The 20,219-nt window shown below is 39.1% G+C and overlaps 2 protein-coding genes across 3 annotated transcripts in view; one reads left to right on the top strand and one right to left on the bottom strand.

The window, feature by feature from the left end:
• The window catches only part of lingo4b (leucine rich repeat and Ig domain containing 4b), a 25,158-nt gene extending 8,663 nt beyond the window's left edge, over positions 1-16,495 (bottom strand). Inside the window, exons 1-2 of one of the 2 annotated variants that reach the window (XM_083552792.1) lie at positions 16,448-16,495; positions 16,263-16,314 (exon numbers count right to left, since the gene is read on the bottom strand). In XM_083552792.1, the coding sequence (XP_083408918.1) occupies positions 16,263-16,298 (36 nt within the window). In that variant the 5' untranslated portion in view covers positions 16,299-16,314; positions 16,448-16,495. Of the gene's footprint in view, positions 1-855; positions 1,296-16,262; positions 16,315-16,447 lie in introns of those variants that run through there. The other variant, XM_083552793.1, reaches the window with a different exon arrangement.
• On the top strand, positions 16,379-20,219 carry ctsk (cathepsin K). The gene is made up of 8 exons (XM_083553034.1): positions 16,379-16,723; positions 17,083-17,216; positions 17,542-17,664; positions 18,376-18,525; positions 18,638-18,856; positions 19,198-19,363; positions 19,479-19,587; positions 19,763-20,219. The coding sequence occupies exons 2-8, from the start codon at positions 17,088-17,090 to the stop codon at positions 19,860-19,862; spliced, it is 996 nt and encodes a 331-aa protein (XP_083409160.1). The 5' UTR covers positions 16,379-16,723; positions 17,083-17,087; the 3' UTR covers positions 19,863-20,219.

The following is a 20,219-nucleotide window of genomic DNA, read 5'->3' as shown; positions in this document are numbered from 1 at the left end:
GTTTTAACTGTGACTCTTCAGTTTTGCCCCCTAGTAATTTCCGTAGCATGGCAGGGGTGGAATGAACGTTCATGTTCGTCTGAACACCTGAGTCACTAACTGTCTTTGAGTAATGACTAAATACTTACCTCTTCTTGAAACATAAACACTTCCTTTATCCCCTGGCTTGTGTGTTGTTCATGTTGTAATTACTTCCTAAGGTATCCAGTACCTCATAATAGAACATGACCTGTTGTTGTACTACCATGAAGGTATCCAGCAATTTGATGAATAAGTCAAAGCATTTATTATATACTACAAAAACAAAAATTCAGACTGGGCTCAAAATGTTTGTTATACATGTTACCTCAAATACATTTCGGTTTTTCGTCTTGAAACTACAAGTCCCTTAAGTTTGTTTTTTATATTTTTAGATGAATAATGTAGGGGGAAATGAATAAATAATTATATGCCAGTGCAATCCTGTCCATGTTATGTGTGGTATCATGTTTTCACAACTATATATTTTATTTAAAAAAAATATTTTCTCCTTTTGATCTTTGATAGACAACATGCTATAAATGAGAGCCCTCACAATGTGCTTCTTATCAAAACCACCATGATTGGATGGTTTCCTTTCCAGTTAAAAGAATGACATGTCTGATAAAACTAACAAACAAAAAACAGGTACATAATTCATATAACGATCAGCCAAAAAAAGAAGCAACGTGATACGCACATGGAAACTTTACGCATTATTCATAACGTAAAACAGGAAGTCTTCGGTTCCTCTTCACAGGGTAAATTCAGCTGAGCGTCAGGATCGAAAATCAAGCAAACACGCGAGAAGCGGGAAAGTTTGGAACGGTCTCTTACCGGTGCTGCAAAGAAAAACGGCCGTAATGTTCCCACTCGTTATCCGCATTTCTCTCCTCAGAAAGCCTCCTCGTGTCCCCGGTCGCGGTAATGACCGAACCTGTCTGGAGACTGGGGCTCGAGCGCTTTTAATCGTTTGCACTCCTTCACTAATTCCTTCTGTCTGCGGCGCCTAGTCCTCTGGGACTATAAAGATAATTGCGAGCATAATTTAGGTCGACGTTCCTCAGCCCTACCGCAACTTCAACGCACTTTGCCATCGCGCAAATGGAGCGAGAGATGAGATTAATTTGGGACAGATATAAAAATCTTTATAGTGACTCTTTTATAGGAGAGGTGAAAAACGAGCTGGAGAAAAATAAAAGCATCCTGTGCCTCTTAAGCTCCTGCCTGGGGTTGAAGAGTGAGCTTGTGAGAGCGGCTGTCCTGATAGGATTTTGTGTTGTATTAGACACACAGTCGCGGTTGGAGTTCATCCAGGACAACACACACACACACACACACACACGCACGCACGCACGCGCACACACACACACACACACTCTCACGCACGCACACATCTATCGTGAGAGGTCTCTGGAGGCATTGTCTTTAAACCCAATTTTAAGTAAATTAAAAGGTGTGCGGTAAAAGGAAACAATTAAGGTTTGTGCAAATAGAACAGTATCCCCAGTGTCATTTATAGCACTGGATAAAAAATATACTTAATCCATTGAAATCTAAATTGGATTAACCTCTTGAGATGTTACTGTAAATGATAAATGTTTATTTTTGCAAAACAAAACCAAACTACTCTCATTCTGTTTTCAGTGCATCTTCTCAACTGAACAGCTGAATGAACCGTTATTTTGTTTTTCATGCATACAAAAGGCTAACTGAGTTGTGTTACAAACATGTGCCCTTGGAACATTTGATGGCGGGGTTGAGTAACCTTTTCCCTAGGATCCCATATGGCTCATATAGCTCACATTTCCTCACATATACCAGCCAGCTGCTTCATGTAAAGAATAAAGGGTTTCTACAAAATCTCATCAGCATTCAGAGCCCTTTCTATATAACCTAGTTTCTTTTCATCCAAAACCATTGCGTCCCAAATTTGGACTAATTATAATTGTGTTAAGCCTAAATTGATTGGTATCATAGCTAACCTGCATTCACATCCTCCCTTAGTAGGAGGACTATGATTAAGTTTAAATAATTAAGTATTTCTTGAGGCTACATTGCATACACTTGTTTTGTTACAAATTGGGGAAATACTTAGTGTATACATGAGTAATATGATCCTGTGCTCATGTTATATGTCAACTCAAACATTAAACATGATCATGTACAGTACCTGCAGATTTAGGTACATACCCAAAGTCAAAAACTTTAGTCATCAATTATGAGTGAGAGGTAAAACATCTGATATTGCAAAATAAACAGAGAAAAATAAGGATTCATGGAGTTCGCTCCAGGGTTCTTATTTGGGTTCTGAGCTCAGGTTCCAGTCTGAATTACATATGATCTCCCTAAGTGAGCATGCATTTCCTTTAAATTCCAGTTTCCTTCAACCTCCCAAAAACATGCTAGCTGGTATATGTATATACATACAGTGTATATATATATATATATATATATATATATATATATATATATATATATATATATATATATATATATATATATATATATATATATTTCCTGCTCCTCAGTAAATTTGACAGTCACATTCATGTGCACTATTAAGTGTAATCTCATAATAGTTCTGTACTGCTAAACAACTAAAGTCCCAAAAAACTTTATACTATACTGGATAGTATGTGATTACATCATTGGTGTTATTACTTTTTATGTTCTGAGTGTGCAGTATGCTGTTTAGACATTATTCTGCTTACTTGTTTTGTAATTCAGTAGTTTTTAGATGTTAAAGGGCTATTCAATATTCAAACAATTAATCTGGTGAGCTATTCTTTCTCAGTCTAAAAGAAATAAATCAGTCTTCCCATGATGCTATTGCAACACACTGAACTGCAAAGAAGAAAGGAACAATTAAAGGTAATATAATGTAACTCCATGGCTACACATACGATGGTATCCAATTATTTGAAACAATATATATATATATATATATATATATATATATATATATATATATATATATATATATATATATATATATAGAGAGAGAGAGAGAGAGAGAGAGAGAGAGAGAGAGAGAGAGAGAGAGAGAGAGAGAGAGAATTTACTGTGAACAAAAAAACCTGATCTGGGTTAGGAGTACAGTCGCACCCTTGGTATCGCCTTTAGGAGTCTAATTAAATATGGCCACTGGAGGGAAATGAGGAGCGGGATTTAGAATCATCTTTTACTATAGTAATATATTCACATTTATTTTAATTGATTGTTGACATAATTTAACAGCACAACAATAGACTGTCCTAATTGCAGATACAGCCAGACCATTGTGACTGACGTCCGCCATGTGGCCCCCTACAGGCATTGCTTGGTATTTAGCAAACATTTGTTTTCATTAATTAAATATGATTACTCTGGATTACCATGGGCCCCATGTTTGTTGTTTTTTTTTTTTTTTCAACCAAGCTTTACAACACTGCCCTGGGTCCGGTTCACACTGTACAACACTCCACTGACCCATTTCACAAAGCAAAATTGAAGTCATCATTAATAAAATTGCCTTGGCTGTGCTACTCAGAATACTGTTGTTATACTACTGCCAGTAGACATGCTTTTCTTAACTCTCGACTGACCCAGACAATGTAGACTTGTGTTCTATAGATTCAGTGAAGCACAATCTGTAAGACAAACCCCAGAGCTGGCCTAAATCCCATCAATCCCATGATCACATGCCAGATGGTATCATCTGAAAATTGTAAATGTGTAAAGGATGGAAAAATGTCCCTCGGTCCTAAGGGTGATGGGTATTGGGCTGTCTGCACTGCTTTACAGTACACCTAATCCTCAGCAGGGTGACATCTGCACTTCAGTGGAAGCAACAACACCTCTGTCGGCCTGGAGCTGTTTTCTATGAATATTCTAATACACTAAAGCCTCACAGAACATGTGGCATTATAAGATACTTCTTATCTCTAAGACATTTGGCACCTGTGTGCATAAACTGCACTCACATTCAGACAGTTTACCTATTCATATCAACAAAGTATTTGAAACTGAACAAGAACCAGAACTTTAGTGTTTTACATTAAGCATTTTTCACCAGCATGATGTAAAAATGTTTATTGTCATATTGCTTCTTCTATTAAAGAATAATGAGAGGAAAATGCAACTGTTAAAAAAAAACATTTCCAGTATTTGGGCCCTTTTTTAGAGCAACTTCCAGTTATGTAACTTATACAAGTGAGGAGGAGCTGAGATTTAAACTCAGAACCCTCTTTTCACAAGGCCAGTGTTTAAACCACTGAGATACTGCTTTACCCTTAGTTTATTCTCTATGTATCTGTCAGGGATCCACCTGCCACACCTTCACCTATCACTCCAAGCAGCTCTCCCACTTACTAATCAGCTACACCTGGCCCTCATCAGTTCCCATGCTACATAAACCCCGTTCCTCCACTAGCTCATTGTCCGTTTTACAGCTTAGGCTAAGGAACACTGGTGGACTACCCAAGCTACTCAGTTGGTTTATCGCTGTTTATAGGACTCTGTGTGTTTTGTTCACATCAGTCTGATCACAGCTTTTACCAGGTTTGTTAACTTGGAGTTTCATTGCGGTTTGCCGTTTTCTGCTTTGCCCTGTTATTCTTTATTAAAAACCTTGTGGATTTCACATCGGTTTCTGGCACGTTCTTTCACCTGACAGTATCACAGCAAGACAGACTTACACAATGTCTCACTTAAGTTTATAATCATATAATAGTGCTTATACTGTTTGGTGTACACTTTCATAATTAACTGTTAATGGATAATTGTACTTCAAAGGTTTTTTTTTTTAATAACAATTACAACTGATACTTCAGCTTTTCATGTCCTACTTGATTTTAGATCTGTTCTGAATATTTGTTCTGTTCTAAATATATACAATTACTTTATTTGTTGATTACAGCACTATGTTGTTGTTGAATGTTGTTACTACCAGCATTTTCTTCTGTAAGTTTACACCAAAAAGATTTACAGATGTTAGCAGACAAAGTTTAATGTGGTTGAATGACCTAATGAAAATATGGATAACAAAACAGAACTAGTGATTATTTAGCAAAGATGCAAGCAATTACACCAGAATTATTTAAATAATATTTTTTTATCAAAGTGTCACAAAAGTGTTAATTAATAAATAAAATGCATGTGCAGGCAAGGCTTTTATTTCTGATTTTGTTGTTCTTTGATGTTTTGTATTATTTGCTTGTCAAAATGTAGATACATAAAAGTCTTTAAAACAAGTGCTTGCTTGTCACCCCAGCTTCACCAGGGTATTTATAATTTTAATATATATAAGGTACCACAGCCATTAGGGTTGCACAAGCCAGTGCACTCTTAGTGCCGGTCCCAAGCCCGGATAAATGGGGAGGGTTACGTTAGGAAGGGCATCCAGCGGAAAACATGTCAAATCAAATATGCGGATCACGAAAGAGAAATTCATACCGGTATTGCTAGCCAACAGGGTACCGGTGGAAATTGGGCTACTGTTGGCTGAAGGAGGAGAAGGAAAGGAGGAGCAGTCTATAGAGACGGCAGGTAAAGGAGAAGTGTAGGAGAGTGGATGTTAGTGTGGGCACTTTAATTGTTGGTACTATGACTGGTAAAGGGAGACCAGATGGAAAGGGAGTAAGACATTGGAGGGGTGTTTAAACTGTTCTTATATGGTGTTAATAGAAAAATAAATGGTGTAGGGGTGATCCTGAAGGAAAAGATTAGTAAGAGTGTAGTAGAGGTGAAGAGAGTTTCTGATAGGGTGATGAAAGTAAAGCTGGAAGTTTAAATGGTGGTGATAAATGTCATCAGTGCTTATGCTCCATAAGTGGGCTGTGAGATGAAGGAGAAGAAAAATTTTGGAGTGAATTAGATGAAGTGGTAGATGGTATACCTAGGAATGAAAGATTAGTGATTAGGGCAGATTTCAATGGCCATGTAGGTGAAGGGAACAGAGGTGATGGGTAGGTATGGCCTTAAGGAAAGGAATGTAGAAGGGCAGATAGTGATTTTGCTTAAAGAATGGAAATGGCAGTGGTAAATACTTATTTTAAGAAGAAGGAGGATCATAGGGTGACATATAAGAGTGATGGAAGGTGCACACAGGTGGACTATGTTCTATGTAGGAGATGCAACCTGAAGAAGATTGGAGACTGTACGGTGTTGGCAGAGGACAGTTGGCAGTGTAGCTAGACAGCATTGGATGGTTGTCTGTAGGATGGTTTTGGAAGTGAAGAAGAAGAGGTGGAGAGTGAAGACTGAAAGAAGAATAAGATGGTGGAAAGCCACCTTGGCTTTCGCCATTTTTGTGGCGAAAGCCAAGGAACAGGCATATGAGGAGCTGTATGAGAAGTTGGACGCTAAGGAAGGAGAAAAGGATTTGTACCGATTGGCCAGGCAGAGGGACCGAGCTGGGAATGATGTGCTGTAAGTTAGAGCAATAAAGGATGGAGATGGAAATGTGTTGACTAGTGAGGAGAGTGTGGAATGACAGACTGGTTCAAGGTGGAGGTGGGACTGCATAAAGGATCGTCTCTGAGCCCTTTCTGTTTGCATTGGTGATGGACAGATTGACAGATAAGGTCTGACAGGAGTCTCCGTGGACTATGATGTTTGGAGATGATATTGTTATTTGTGGTGAGAGTAGTGTAAGGATGGTCAGATCTGTTCATGATCCAAGACCCAGAGAACTGCCATGCAACTTTATGATTCCAGACCCCGAGAACTACCATGTAACAAAACAATAAAACTTCTAATCTGAGGAGAGGATCTCTTTGATCTGAGGAGAGAAAACCTTTTGTTCAGCTACTCAGTCACCCATCCTTGAGCCCCCTCTTTCCCTCCTGGGGAGATGGCCGGGTCATGGAAAGGTGACTTTGAAGGTCCCGGAAATCAAGCTACTTTACTTGCATAATGTAATAATTACATGTAAGGAATGTATACAATTTACCTTTCCATGTTTAGTACCATTTTAAAGGTCTCAGTGTGATTGGAAATATGATCTCAGTCCAATATCAGTAGAACAGACCTTAGGTTTGGGGAAATTCTGTCCTATTGACGTAAGGGTTGCCACGGAGAAGATCTTTACCCAGTGCTCTAGGTGGCATTTGGTTTTTAGGTCACATCCTGTCCCAAGAAAGTATTTGCAAAGCTTTTATCACTTTGAATTTACAAGTGTTTATGATGGTTTGGGTATTTAAGGAAATTTGGCGAAACACTCAGGGAAGCATTCTGTAGTCAGAACTTCCCACACAGTCTCTGTCTGTCTCTATTGCCAGGTACAGTAACTCTTTAACAATTAGTGTATTGAAATTTCATATCACATGCTTACGATTTCAATAAGAGGTTTTTGAAATTTTAAAAAGTTTCTTTGAAATTACCAGTATTTCTGGGTTAAGCATCAATTATAGCTAGACACAACAACAACAACAACTTTCTTTCGGCTTCTTCCGTTAGGGGTCGCCACAGCGGATCCTCCGCACGTTTTGATTTGGCACATGTTTTACGCTGGATGCCCTTCCTAACGCAACCCTCCCCAGTTTATCCGGGCTTGGGACCGGCACTGAGAGTGGCTGGGGATGGTTCCCTGACCGGGGATCGAACCCGGGTCGCAGCGGTGAGAGCGCTGCATCTTAACCACTAGACCACCAGGGGACCCAATTATAGCTAGACACAAGCTCCATAAAGTAATGACAAACAAATTAATTAAAACGCTATAAGGTTTTAGCCCTCATCCTCACCATTTAACCCACATAAAGCCTTACAAAACTATTGTGCATGTTAGGATTCTTGTCAATTATAAATGCTCAGTTTACAGAGTAGACATAAAAAAATTTAAGATAACAATAACCTACTGAAATTATTTAGAGTTAGAGTTTGGAACTTTTTTCACTTTGTTATCAGCGCCTTTAAAATATTTATATATATTATATATTATTTATATATAGTTTATAAACAAATTTTAATGTCAAAAATAAATGTCAAATTAATATATTTTCTTAATACAGTATAATGATTAAAACCATTACTAATGTGTGACTAAAAAGCAGAATTAAAATGAACAGTTTGTGCGGGTCAGGCCTATTGGAACAATTGCCCACCAAAAGGGAGAAGTTACGTTTAATTTTTCATGTCAGACATCAGGCTGCAAAAGATAGACATTTAAGGTCATGTGACAGTCATGAGATTAGTCATGTGTTCATACTAGTGGCTGGGTACACTATTATGCTTTAGATTAGCTCTACTTCAGTTGGTATGCAAAATAACAGGAAACACATGTTGCTTGCTCTTTACAGATCTTGGTGAAGAAGGGAGAGTTATGGGAGTATGTGTGAGACTGCTAAAATAGTAAAACATATAGAGGAAAAACACAACATAGATCTTAAGGGTTAGTCAAAAAGATCAGTGCAGTAGTTTTGCTTAGTGTTGTTAAACCTATGTTGGAAAGATTGCTGCAGCTGTTTGTTTGTCGGAGTGTTCAAAGAAAACCTTTTACTTTCCAACAAAGTTACTGTCAGACAGTTAAGGATTAATATACTGTACATTTACAATTATTAGAAAGCTTTAATGATTCCCTGAATGGTATCAAACATAATCTGATATATTTGTTGTAAAATACCGAGTCAATTTTAAAGAAGTAAAACATCTGGTTCTCTGCAAATTAAACCAGTAAAAAAAACCATCACCAGCTTTTTGATGTGAGATGTGGTAACAGGAAAGCCCATAGAAAGTCCAAATGTGTACATGACATGTTTCTTGACGGTTATTCTTGTAATGTCTCTTTAAAGTCTTCATTTGATATTTAGTTATTTACTATCAAGTCATAGTGTTATTTTGAAAATACTATCATTTATGCGCTATTCAGTAAGTAAAACTACAGTAAAATGTATTAAGTTGTTACAAGAGTAATACTTTCCAAAAGAGAAATAAATTAATTGATTATATGAATAATACACCATATGTAAGTGATAGGACTGGCTCAGCAGTTGAAAATATAGACTACTGTTTTTGATGTTGTAAGTTTGAATTCAGATAGAAGGGTGGATAGAATGACCCAGCTGTTGCTATATGTAAGTCCAACACAGTCTCACAGCATTTCATGAAATACAGTAGTCACGAAATGTAATCGATTGATTCGTGTCCATGGACATGAATTTCCGTCTTTTTTCGTGTCACTCAGCACAATTTATGGGTAATGATGACAGAAATGCCAAAGGTAATCTTTTTTAAATTTTTATCAAAGAATAAGGCAGACAATATAGAGTTAGGGTTAGAGTTAGGGTTAGGATTATAGACAATGACACAAAAAAATAGGAAAATCTGTGTCTATGAACACGAATGAATAGATTACATTTTGTGACTATATCATGAAATGCCGTGAGACTGGACTATTAGGTCATAGACACTGAATGGCATAAAATACCTTGTTGATTTGTTGTCTATGAAGTCCAGTCATGTGTAACTTGATTAATAATTCTTGGATTGGCGCTTGGATTGAAAAAAAAAAAATCTAGTAGATTTTCTTACATATGAACATATCGTGAGAGGTGAAAAAAGTAAGATATATCTTTACATTGCTTTTTTCAATTGCTCAGGGGTTTGGGGTTTGTGCTTGTTTTAGCAGCTTTGATGGTCCATTATGTGTTTACACTGCTTGCAGTTTTAAAAAAGCAATGCTGCCATTATCACAGAAGTGCTGATTCATTTCTGTGGCATTTTTTTGTGGCTTTGTGAGTTTTAAGAACTTCCATTACAGTAAGCTTGTGACCAGTGTTCCTCTTTATTTATATTTGGCACATGATATCACAGCGGGCTTGGCGACTTGAGTGGCATGACGTTTTGTGTGAGAAACATGTTAAACTGATCATTATATTAAATAAACATTGCAAGAAATATATTTAAAAAATAGTAAGTTTATTAAAATGATATATTAATAAATTATATATGTGATAAATGTGCTATGTGTTTATGTACACATTGCAAAAATATTCAATAAATAAAATTAAACTCCAACATGTGGTCAGTATTTTGTTCCCACAACATTTAAAAGAGAATATGTGGTTTGGAAATTAGCCCATTGTGTTCAATTTAGCATCTTAATTTTTGACAGAAAGTAACAGATAGTTATTTATTCTATCTGGAAACTAAGGTTTTACTGCACTGACCTATGTGACCTTTGCTTAACAGTAAGCTTCCTAACTGCATCTGATGCATGGAGATTTGTCCTTGTTTAATTACCCAAAGTAGCTACAAGATGAGAGAGTGTTTCAGCAAAAACTGCACTTAAATTCATAATCACTCACAGTCCATACATATAAGTCAACAATAATGTTCAAGTCGGCTTCCTTTTAGCACAAATGAATGTAAGCCCTTTCTGTGTGATTAAAAGGTCAGAAAATACTAATTACAGATAATTAAGAATATTTTTCTATGTTAATTAAAGTCAAGTGACTTTATTGCAATTTCAACCATATGCAGCTTGTACAGGACTAAGAATAAGCAGACTTGCACAAAGAACTACATAAAATGCACATGTGCAAACAACACAACACTACATTATTTGCCAAAGAAATCAAATGACAAAAAATAGACACAGACAGACAGGGCCACAGAGACACAGAGCTAGTGTGGATTAGAATAATAATAATAATTGGATATTTATGGAATCCTGGCATACTTGTGAGTAAGGTGCACATGAAACGCAGCTATGCACAAAAGGGGAAGTACGAAGTTGAAACATGTCAAACATGTATTTCCCTCCCATGGTGACATTTATAGTCCTTGCCATTTATATGTCTGTTACAATTATCACAAGACAGTGTTCAAGTATACCATACATGCTGAGTAAGGCACAGCCATGCCACTTCAAGGTGCTGACTAACACAGGGAACCAACTTCAAGATCTTATGTAATAGCTTCGTTCCTCATTTCATTCATTTACAGTGAGGAAAATAAGTATTTGAACACCCTGCTATTTTGCAAGTTCTCCCACTTAGAAATCATGGAGGGGTCTGAAATTGTCATCGTAGGTGCATGTCCACTGTGAGAGACATAATCTAAAAGAAAAAATCCAGAAATCACAATATATGATTTATTTGTATGATACAGCTGCAAATAAGTATTTGAACACCTGTCTATCAGCTAGAATTCTGACCCTCAAAGACCTGTTAGTCTGCCTATAAAATGTCCACCTCCACTACATTTATTATCCTAAATTAGATGCACCTGTTTGAGGTCGTTAGCTGCATAAAGACACCTGTTCACCCCATACAATCAGTAAGAATCCAACTACTAACATGGCCAAGACCAAAGAGCTGTCCAAAAGGCTGGAAAGGGCTACGGGGAAATTGCCAAGCAGCTTGGTGAAAAAAGATCCACTGTTGGAGCAATCATTAGAAAATCTTCTTCTTCTTCTTTCGGCTGCTCCCATTAGGGGTCGCCACAGCGGATCATCCGTCTCCATACCACCCTGTCCTCTATATCTGCCTCTTTCACACCAACTACCTGCATGTCTTCCCTCACCACATCCATGAACCTCCTCCTTGGCCTTCCTCTTTTCCTCCTACCTGGTGGCTCCATCTTCAGCATTTTTCTACCAATATAATTCATGTCCCTTCTCTGCACATGTCCAAACCATCTCAATCTTGCCTCCCTCACCTTGTCACCAAAACATCCTACATGTGCTGTCCCTCTAATAAACTAATTTCTAATCTTGTCCATCCTCGTCACTCCCAACGAAAACCTCAACATCTTCAGCTCTGCTACCTCCAGCTCCACCTCCTGTCTTTTACTCAATGCCACTGTCTCTAATCCATACAACATCGCAGGTCTCACCACAGTCCTATAAACTTTCCCTTTCATTCTTGCAGATACTCTTCTATCACAAATCACTCCTGTCACTCTTCTCCACCCACTCCACCCTGCCTGCACTCTTTTCTTTACTTCTCTAACACACTCTCCATTACTTTGCACTGTTGACCCCAGGTACCTGAACTCCTCCACCTTCTCCACCTCTTCCCCCTGCAACCGCATCACTCCACTGCCCTCCCTCTCATTCACACACATGTACTCTGTCTTACTCCTACTGACTTTCATTCCCCTTTTCTCCAGCGCATATCTCCACCTCTCCAGGCTCTTCTCAACCTGCTCTCTACTCTCACCACAAATCACAATATCATCTGCAAACATCATAGTCCAGGGAGACTCCTGTCTGACCTCGTCCGTCAACCTGTCCATCACCACTGCAAACAGGAAAGGGCTCAGGGCCGATCCTTGATGCAGTCCAACCTTCACCCTGAACCAGTCTGTCGTACCTACTGCACACTTTACTGCCGTCACACTGTCCTCATACATGTCCTGCACCACCCTCACATACTTCTCTGACACACCTGACTTCCTCATACAATACCACAACTCCTCCCTCGGCACCCTGTCGTACGCTTTCTCTAAATCCACAAATACACAATGCAGCTCCTTCTGTCCTTCTCTATACTTCTCCATCAACATCCTCAAAGCAAATAAGGCATCTGTGGTGCTCTTCCTCGGCATGAAACCATACTGTTGCTCACAGATGGTCACCTCTTCTCTCAGCCTGGCTTCCACTACTCTTTCCCATAACCTCATGGTGTGACTGATCAACTTAATTCCCCTGTAGTTACTGCAGGTCTGCACATCTCCCTTATGCTTAAAGATCGGTACCAGCACACTCCTTCTCCATTCCTCAGGCATCCTCTCCCCTTCCAGAATCCTGTTAAACAATCCGGTTAAAAACTCCACTGCCATCTCTCCTAAACATCTCCACGCTTCTACCGGTATGTCATCTGGTCCAACCGACTTTCCATTCTTCATCCTCTTAATCGCTGCTCTCACTTCCTCCTTACTAATCCTATCTACATCCTGCTTCACCAACTCCACATCCTCCAACCTTCTCTCTCTCTGATTTTCCTCATTCATCAGCTGTTCAAAATACTCCCTCCATCTACTCAACACACTCTCCTCACTAGTCAACACATTTCCCTCTCCATCCTTTATTGCTCTAACTTGCAGTACATCCTTCCCAGCTCGGTCCCTCTGCTTGGCCAATCGGTATAAATCCTTTTCTCCTTCCTTAGTGTCCAACCTCTCATACAGTTCCTCATATGCCTTTTCCTTGGCTTTCGCCACATCCCTTTTTACCTGCTGCCGCATCTCCTTGTACTCCTGCCTACTTTTCTCATCACTCTGTCGATCCCACTTCTGTTTTGCCAACCTCTTTCCCCTAATGCTCTGCTGCACTTCCTCATTCCACCACCACGTCTCCCTGTCTTGCTTTCTATTTCCAGATGTCACACCAAGTACTTTTCTAGCTGCCTCCCTCATCACTCCTGCAGTAGTTGCCCAATCATCCGGCACCACCACCAAGCCCCTGTCTGACCTCTTCCCTGAACCTCACACTACACTCTTCCTCCTTCAGTTTCCACCATCTTATTCTTCTTGCAAACCTTACTTTTCTCCTCTTCTTCTTCGCCTCCAAAACCATCCTACAGACCACCATCCGATGCTGTCTAGCTACACTGTCCCCTGCCAACACCTTACAGTCTCCAATCTCCTTCAGGTTGCATCTCCTACACAGAAGATAATCCACCTGTGTGCACCTTCCTCCACTCTTATACGTCACCCTATGATCCTCCTTCTTCTTAAAATACGTGTTCACCACTGCCATTTCCATCCTTTTAGCAAAATCTACCACCATCTGCCCTTTCACATTCCTCTCCTTAAAACCATACCTACCCATCACCTCCTCATCACCTCTGTTCCCTTCACCTACATGCCCATTAAAGTCTGCCCCAATCACCAATCGTTCTTTCCTCGGTACACCATCTACCACTTCATCTAATTCACTCCAGAATCTTTCCTTCTCCTCCATCTCACAGCCAACTTGTGGAGCATAGGCACTGATGACATTTATCATCATCCCTTCAACTTCCACCTTCACGATCATCACCCTATCAGAAACTCTCTTCACCTCCACTACACTCTTACTGTACTCTTCCTTCAGAATCACCCCTACACCATTTCTCTTCCCATCCACACCATGATAAAACAGTTTAAACCCACCTCCAATGTTTCTGGCCTTACTCCCTTTCCACTTAGTCTCCTGAACACACAACATATCTACCTTTCTCCTCTCCATCATATCAGCTATCTCTCTCCCTTTACCCGTCATAGTACCAACATTTAAAGTACCAACCCGAACCTCTACTCTCCTACACTGCTCCTTTTCCTGCCGTCTCTGTAGACGCCTTCCTCCTCTCCTTCTCCTCCTTCGGCCAACAGTAGCCCAATTTCCACCGGTACCCTGTCGGCTAACGATACCTGTGGCGGTCGTTGTTAACCCGGGCCTCGACCGATCCGGTATGAAATTCTCATTTGTGATCCGCATATTTGATTTTGCACATGTTTTACGCTGGATGCCCTTCCTAACGCAACCCTCCCCATTTACCCAGGCTTGGGACCGGCACTAAGAGTACACTGGCTTGTGCCCCCCTAATGGCTGGGTTGAAAATGGAAAGAAGCTAAACATGACAGTCAATCTCCCTCGGACTGGGGCTCCATGCAAGATCTCACCTCGTGGGGTCTCAATGATCCTAAGGAAGGTGAGAAATCAGCCCAGAACTACACGGGAGGAGCTGGTCAATGACCTGAAAAGAGCTGGGACCACCATTTCCAAGGTTACTGTTGGTGATACACTAAGACCTCATAGTTTGAAATCATGCATGGCACGAAAGGTTCCCCTGCTTAAACCAGCACATGTCCAGGCACGTCTTAAGTTTGCCAATGACCATTTGGATGATCCAGAGGAGTCATGGGAGAAAGTCATGTGGTCAGATGAGACCAAAAAAGAACTTTTGGGTCATAATTCCACTAAACGTGTTTGGAGGAAGAAGAATAACGAGTACCATCCCAAGAACACCATCCCTACTGTGAAGATTGGGGGTGGTAGCATCATGCTTTGGGGGTGTTTTTCTGCACATGGGACAGGGCGACTGCACTGTATTAAGGAGAGGATGACCTTTCCTCAGTTAGAGCATTGAACCTAGCAGGGTGTTCAAATACTTATTTTCCTCACTGTATATCTGTTCGCATGTGCATGTGCGTGTGTGTGTGTGTTTGTGTGTGTGTGTGTGTGTGTGTGTGTGTGTGTGTGTGTGTGTGTGCATTAAGCATACAGATGCTCCCCTAGTTACAATGGTTCAACTTACAATTTTTGATCTAACGATGCATAGCTGGGATGATGCCCCACTCTCGCCAGCGGTCGACAGAGTAAAGTTGTCTCAGTGTGTATATTTTTTCTGTTTCAAACAGCAATTTTAGTGATAAAAGCATGTCTTCCGAGTGCCCAAGTATGTCCCTTGCTTGTAGTGAAAAAAAGAAAAGGAAAGCCATCAGTTTAGAGCAGAAAATAAAAGTTATAAATCAGCATGAAGCAGGAAAGACTTAGTACCAGTACCTTAGTACAGTCATAGTACCACCTTTGACTTACGATATTTTTGACTTACAGTACGATGGGTTCATCATAACGTATCTGCATCGTACATAGAGGACTATCTGTATATGTATAATAATTTTATGTTAATTTATGAGAAGAAGACAGAAGTGCGTTGATTGGACATGATTTGGAAAGGGACACACTTCTCTATAGAAGGCCTCACAGCTGACAATACATATCAGAGCAAAAACCAAGCAATGGTTTAAAGGAATTCCCTGCAGAGCTCAGAGACAGGATTGATGCAAGGCTCAGATCTGGGGAAGACAACAAAAACTGTACTGAAGATTCCCAAGAGCACAGTGACCTCAATAGTTCTTAAATGAAAGATGTGTGGAAAAAAGATGTTTGGCCTGGCTAAACTAAGCAATAGTGGAAGAAGTAAGAATTGTGGGGACTTAGTAAGAGAGGAGACCGAGAACCAGATGGCCAATCCTGTGTGGAGATAGGACAAAGTTACAGAAGAACAATAATCATTCCAGCCTTCTACTGATCTGGGCTTTATGGCAGAGTGGCTAGAACGAAACCTCTCCTTTGTGCAAAACTTATAAAAGCCCATTTGGTGTTTGCCAACAGAACAAGATTCTTTGGTCTGAAGAAACCAAGACTAAACTATTTGGCCTCAATTCTAAACGTTATGTATGGAGGAAATCCTGCTCATAACCTGCCCAAAACAATCCCAAATGCAAAGTATGATAGTAGCAACATCATTCTGTGGGAGTATTTTTCTGCATACCTGTATAACCAGTGCCTGTCCACTGATGGTCCCCATTAAACCTGACACAGGACTGGAATGACAAATTATAATTAATGTCTCAATGACTAACTAAAATGAATGACTTCATGCCTTGTAATTATTTCAAGAAATTTAGTTTGGATTATGTTTAAAAAGAAAACAAAAGTAAGAACTTTAATCCCTACTATATTGTACAGGGAGATGATTCAGGTCTACAGTGGTGGCTGGTGAGTTTCCTGATTCCGCTGTAACTCGACACCTGACATCATCACACTGGGCTGGAATTCCAGATGTGAAAACTGCGTCGAAAACTTCCCTCCTTTTTTTCCTTGTACAAAAAAGAAGTACTTCCTCAAAAGTTTAGTACATAAAGCAGCTGGCTGCTTAACAGTTTCAGACCGGGTGCGAAACTGTCCATGCCCCACGAGCGCTTTTAACACTTTTCCGGATCTCACAACTAGGTAAGATAAGTTGAAAATAAAGTTCTTCTTTCGAGTTCTTTTGCATGCCTTAGTTTTCCAAATAAAAAAATCATCAGTTTAAAGTGAATCAGTTAAGTTGATTTTGTTTAAGCATTATCCATTTGCCTGTCTTTTTCGATTTTTCTAAGTATTCCTATTTTTAAGGCTTTGCATCACTTTCGCTTTCATTTAAGGCAGGAAGATAAAGAGTTCTTTGTTCTCTCTAGAGTTCAAATAAGGAGGAATATATGTTTGGAAGGAATGTCGAGGTTGTTATTTCGCTTGCACAGACAGAATCTGAGTCTAACCTCGTGTCTGTGACTCAGAGATCTCGTGACTGTATACTTTTTTCACTGCAGGCACTATGGTTCAGTACGCGTTAGTGCTATTCCTGCTGCTGGGTTCTGCAGTAAGCCAGTCACTGGATTCCCTAACTCTTGATGCATCATGGGAAAACTGGAAAACTACACACAGGAAGGAATACAATGGCCTGGTAATGTACTATATACTGTAATATGCAAATGCAAATCAGAATATACTTCTGCAGTATTCCAGAGTAATTTTTGTCTCCAGCAATTATTTTGATGGTTCAACAGATCATGGTGTAATTCATCTTCCTATGGATAAAAGTGATGAATATGTATATGAATATGTTTGTTTCAATTGCTGGTTGTACTTATTTACCGAACTAATTTCCATATATAACAATACAGTAACGCTTTCTAACCTCGTCATATTGCGATTTTGACATTGAATCAATTATTATAATATCCACAATTACTACTTATGCATAAATCTAATATCTTCATATGTGGTAGGGTGAGGAGGCTATCCGTAGGGCTGTCTGGGAGAAAAACATGCGGTTAATTGAGAGCCATAATCAAGAGTATGAGCTGGGCCTACACACCTATGAACTCGGCATGAACCACCTTGGAGACATGGTAAATATCAGTTTTCTAAAGAATTCTATTGTCATAAAACACATAAAGTAACACATGGTTTTGTGCAACGACTTTCTTTCTCAGCACCTGCGAACCAGGAAGTGGGAGTAGGCAAGCAGAACTAATCTTTGATCTTGGGAAATTTTTAAGTCTTGAGAAATCCTTTTATCGATTCAGGAATACCCAAGATCATGTTTCCCAGAACTACAAGAATAGCTCTCTAGAACATTTTTTTTTTTTACATTTTATCAATTGATACTGATTTAACTGACATTTGTACACTAACCAAGCTGGTTGTGTAATTAAGTTATGAGAAACATTGCTGGCAAGATGGCAGCATGCTTTAAAAAATTCATGTGAAGAATTATGCCATGTCAGTCAACATCACTCCTGGTTATAGTAATAAACAGGCCTGTGAATTATGGTAAATTAAATCCAATACTAATCCAGTGTTTCTGGGTGGTATTAAACATGTTATGTTTAATATCCCTAATGGTAGCGTAATGGTAGTTTATAAATCATTTATTACTTTTCTTCACATTATTAGTTTTACAGAAACAATACTATACTGGTAAATAATAAATAAAAAACAATCAGTTACTGTTAGATAAGTAACTGATAGATAAGGTTGAGTTGAAATGTAACTGCACATGCAACATATTCTGCACTTTACACACTTTAACATTTTTTTTACTTCTCTTCCCCTGTTAGACAACAGAGGAAGTAGCAGAGAAATTGCTGGGTCTCCGGGTTCCTATGTACAGTGATCCTATGAATACCTATTCTCCTGACCCACTGGATAAACTGCCTAAATCCATTGATTACCGCAAACTTGGTTATGTTACTCCTATCAGGAATCAGGTTAGTACAGTAAGATTTTAATAGCTAAGGTTTCATTTGACCTGAGGAAATGCTTTTACAAGGAGATGCGTGTGCTTATAAAAACCTGTGTCTTCCTTTCTCTTTCTTTAAGGGCTCATGTGGCTCCTGTTGGGCATTCAGCTCAGTTGGTGCTTTAGAAGGTCAGCTAATGAAGACCACAGGCAAACTGGTAAACCTCAGCCCTCAGAACCTGGTGGACTGTGTGAAAGAGAATGATGGTTGTGGTGGTGGATACATGACCAATGCTTTTGCCTATGTAAAAGACAACAAAGGTATCGATTCTGAGGAGGCTTATCCCTATGTTGGAGAGGTATGCCTTTTCTCTGCATGTACATTTTTAGGGGATAAAACATAATGAGGATGATGGTGATGATGTATATGTTCTCTAGTTCATTGGTCTATAAAGGGATTTTACAGTTCCTGTAATCCCTGTAAAGCTCCAATTTATGGTCTCTGGTATTTTTTAAGAAAACTTTCAGTTTAATATGGTTTGGAGGTTCTGGAAATTCATTTTCCTAATTTCCAGCATGCAAACATATATATTTAAAGACATGGAGAAAACATAGGACATCTTACATTCAGCTGTTTAGTGTACTGTCAGTGGGCTGTCCACTTTGTAGCTCATATTTGTGTGAACATTGCTCTCTGCAGGACCAACAGTGTGCATATAATAAATCTGGAAAGGCAGCAGAGTGCAGAGGCTATAAGGAAGTAAAGAAAGGCAGTGAGTATGCACTGACATCTGCTGTTGCTAAAGTTGGCCCAGTTTCTGTAGGCATTGATGCCATGCAGTCAACCTTCCAGTTTTACAAAAAAGGTGAGTGGCAAAAACAAAGGTTTATGTTACTTCTGCATTCACTAAGCCTTGCTGAAGATTGAAGTGACACCATTTAATGTTTAGAATGCTTGGCTTCATATGTACTTTCTCCCAGGTATATATTTTGACCCCAACTGTGACAAGGAAAACATCAACCATGCCGTGCTGGCAGTGGGCTACGGTGCCACGCCTAAAGGGAAAAAATACTGGATTGTTAAAAACAGGTGTGTTACTTACATCTGTTGATTTTTTTACAGCATTTTCTACAGCATCTTTGTTGACGGTATAAAAATGTATTTATTTTATAGAAATTTGTTATGAAACATTATGATTTAATTTATTACTTTTTACCTTTTGCTTATTTATCTACTTTTTTTATCTCTGCTTGTCCTTTTACAGTTGGGGTGAAGAGTGGGGAATGAAAGGTTATGTCCAGATGGCCCGTAACCGTAATAATGCCTGTGGAATTGCTAATCTTGCCAGTTTCCCTGTCATGTGAAACTATTTAAACATATATAACTAAACACAATTATCAACCACTGACACTAAGCAAAAACACGAAGGGCTGAGTCATACTTTTAACTCGTAAGAACCCTTGCTGCTTTTCAGTACATAGGGAAACATTGTTGAAATAGTATTTTAAATCTTTTGATTCAGAATTAAAATATATACTCTGTGTATTTAGACATGCAATGTATTGGTAAACAGTTTAATTGTAAATGCTTTATGCAATATGTACTGTAGCCAAACATATCAGTGAATATATAAATGTCTCTGGTAAGGATTTGATGTGGAATACTTTGTGTTGTAAGGGAATTTTTAACCAAATAAAAATAAAGTTTCAGAAAATATACAA

This window comes from Silurus aristotelis (genome assembly GCF_946808225.1).
Source record: "Silurus aristotelis genome assembly, chromosome: 1".
NCBI classification, from domain to species: Eukaryota; Metazoa; Chordata; class Actinopteri; order Siluriformes; family Siluridae; genus Silurus; species Silurus aristotelis.
This window is presented reverse-complemented; position numbering and strand designations above follow the sequence as displayed.

Bases quoted from the DNA above. Each gene is read 5' to 3' on its own strand.
- ctsk (XM_083553034.1), top strand. From the start codon at position 17,088: ATGGTTCAGTACGCGTTAGTGCTATTCCTGCTGCTGGGTTCTGCAGTA. The intron at 17,217-17,541 runs GTAATGTACTAT...CATATGTGGTAG, and splicing joins GGAAGGAATACAATGGCCTG to GGTGAGGAGGCTATCCGTAG. The intron at 18,857-19,197 runs GTATGCCTTTTC...TGCTCTCTGCAG, and splicing joins CTTATCCCTATGTTGGAGAG to GACCAACAGTGTGCATATAA.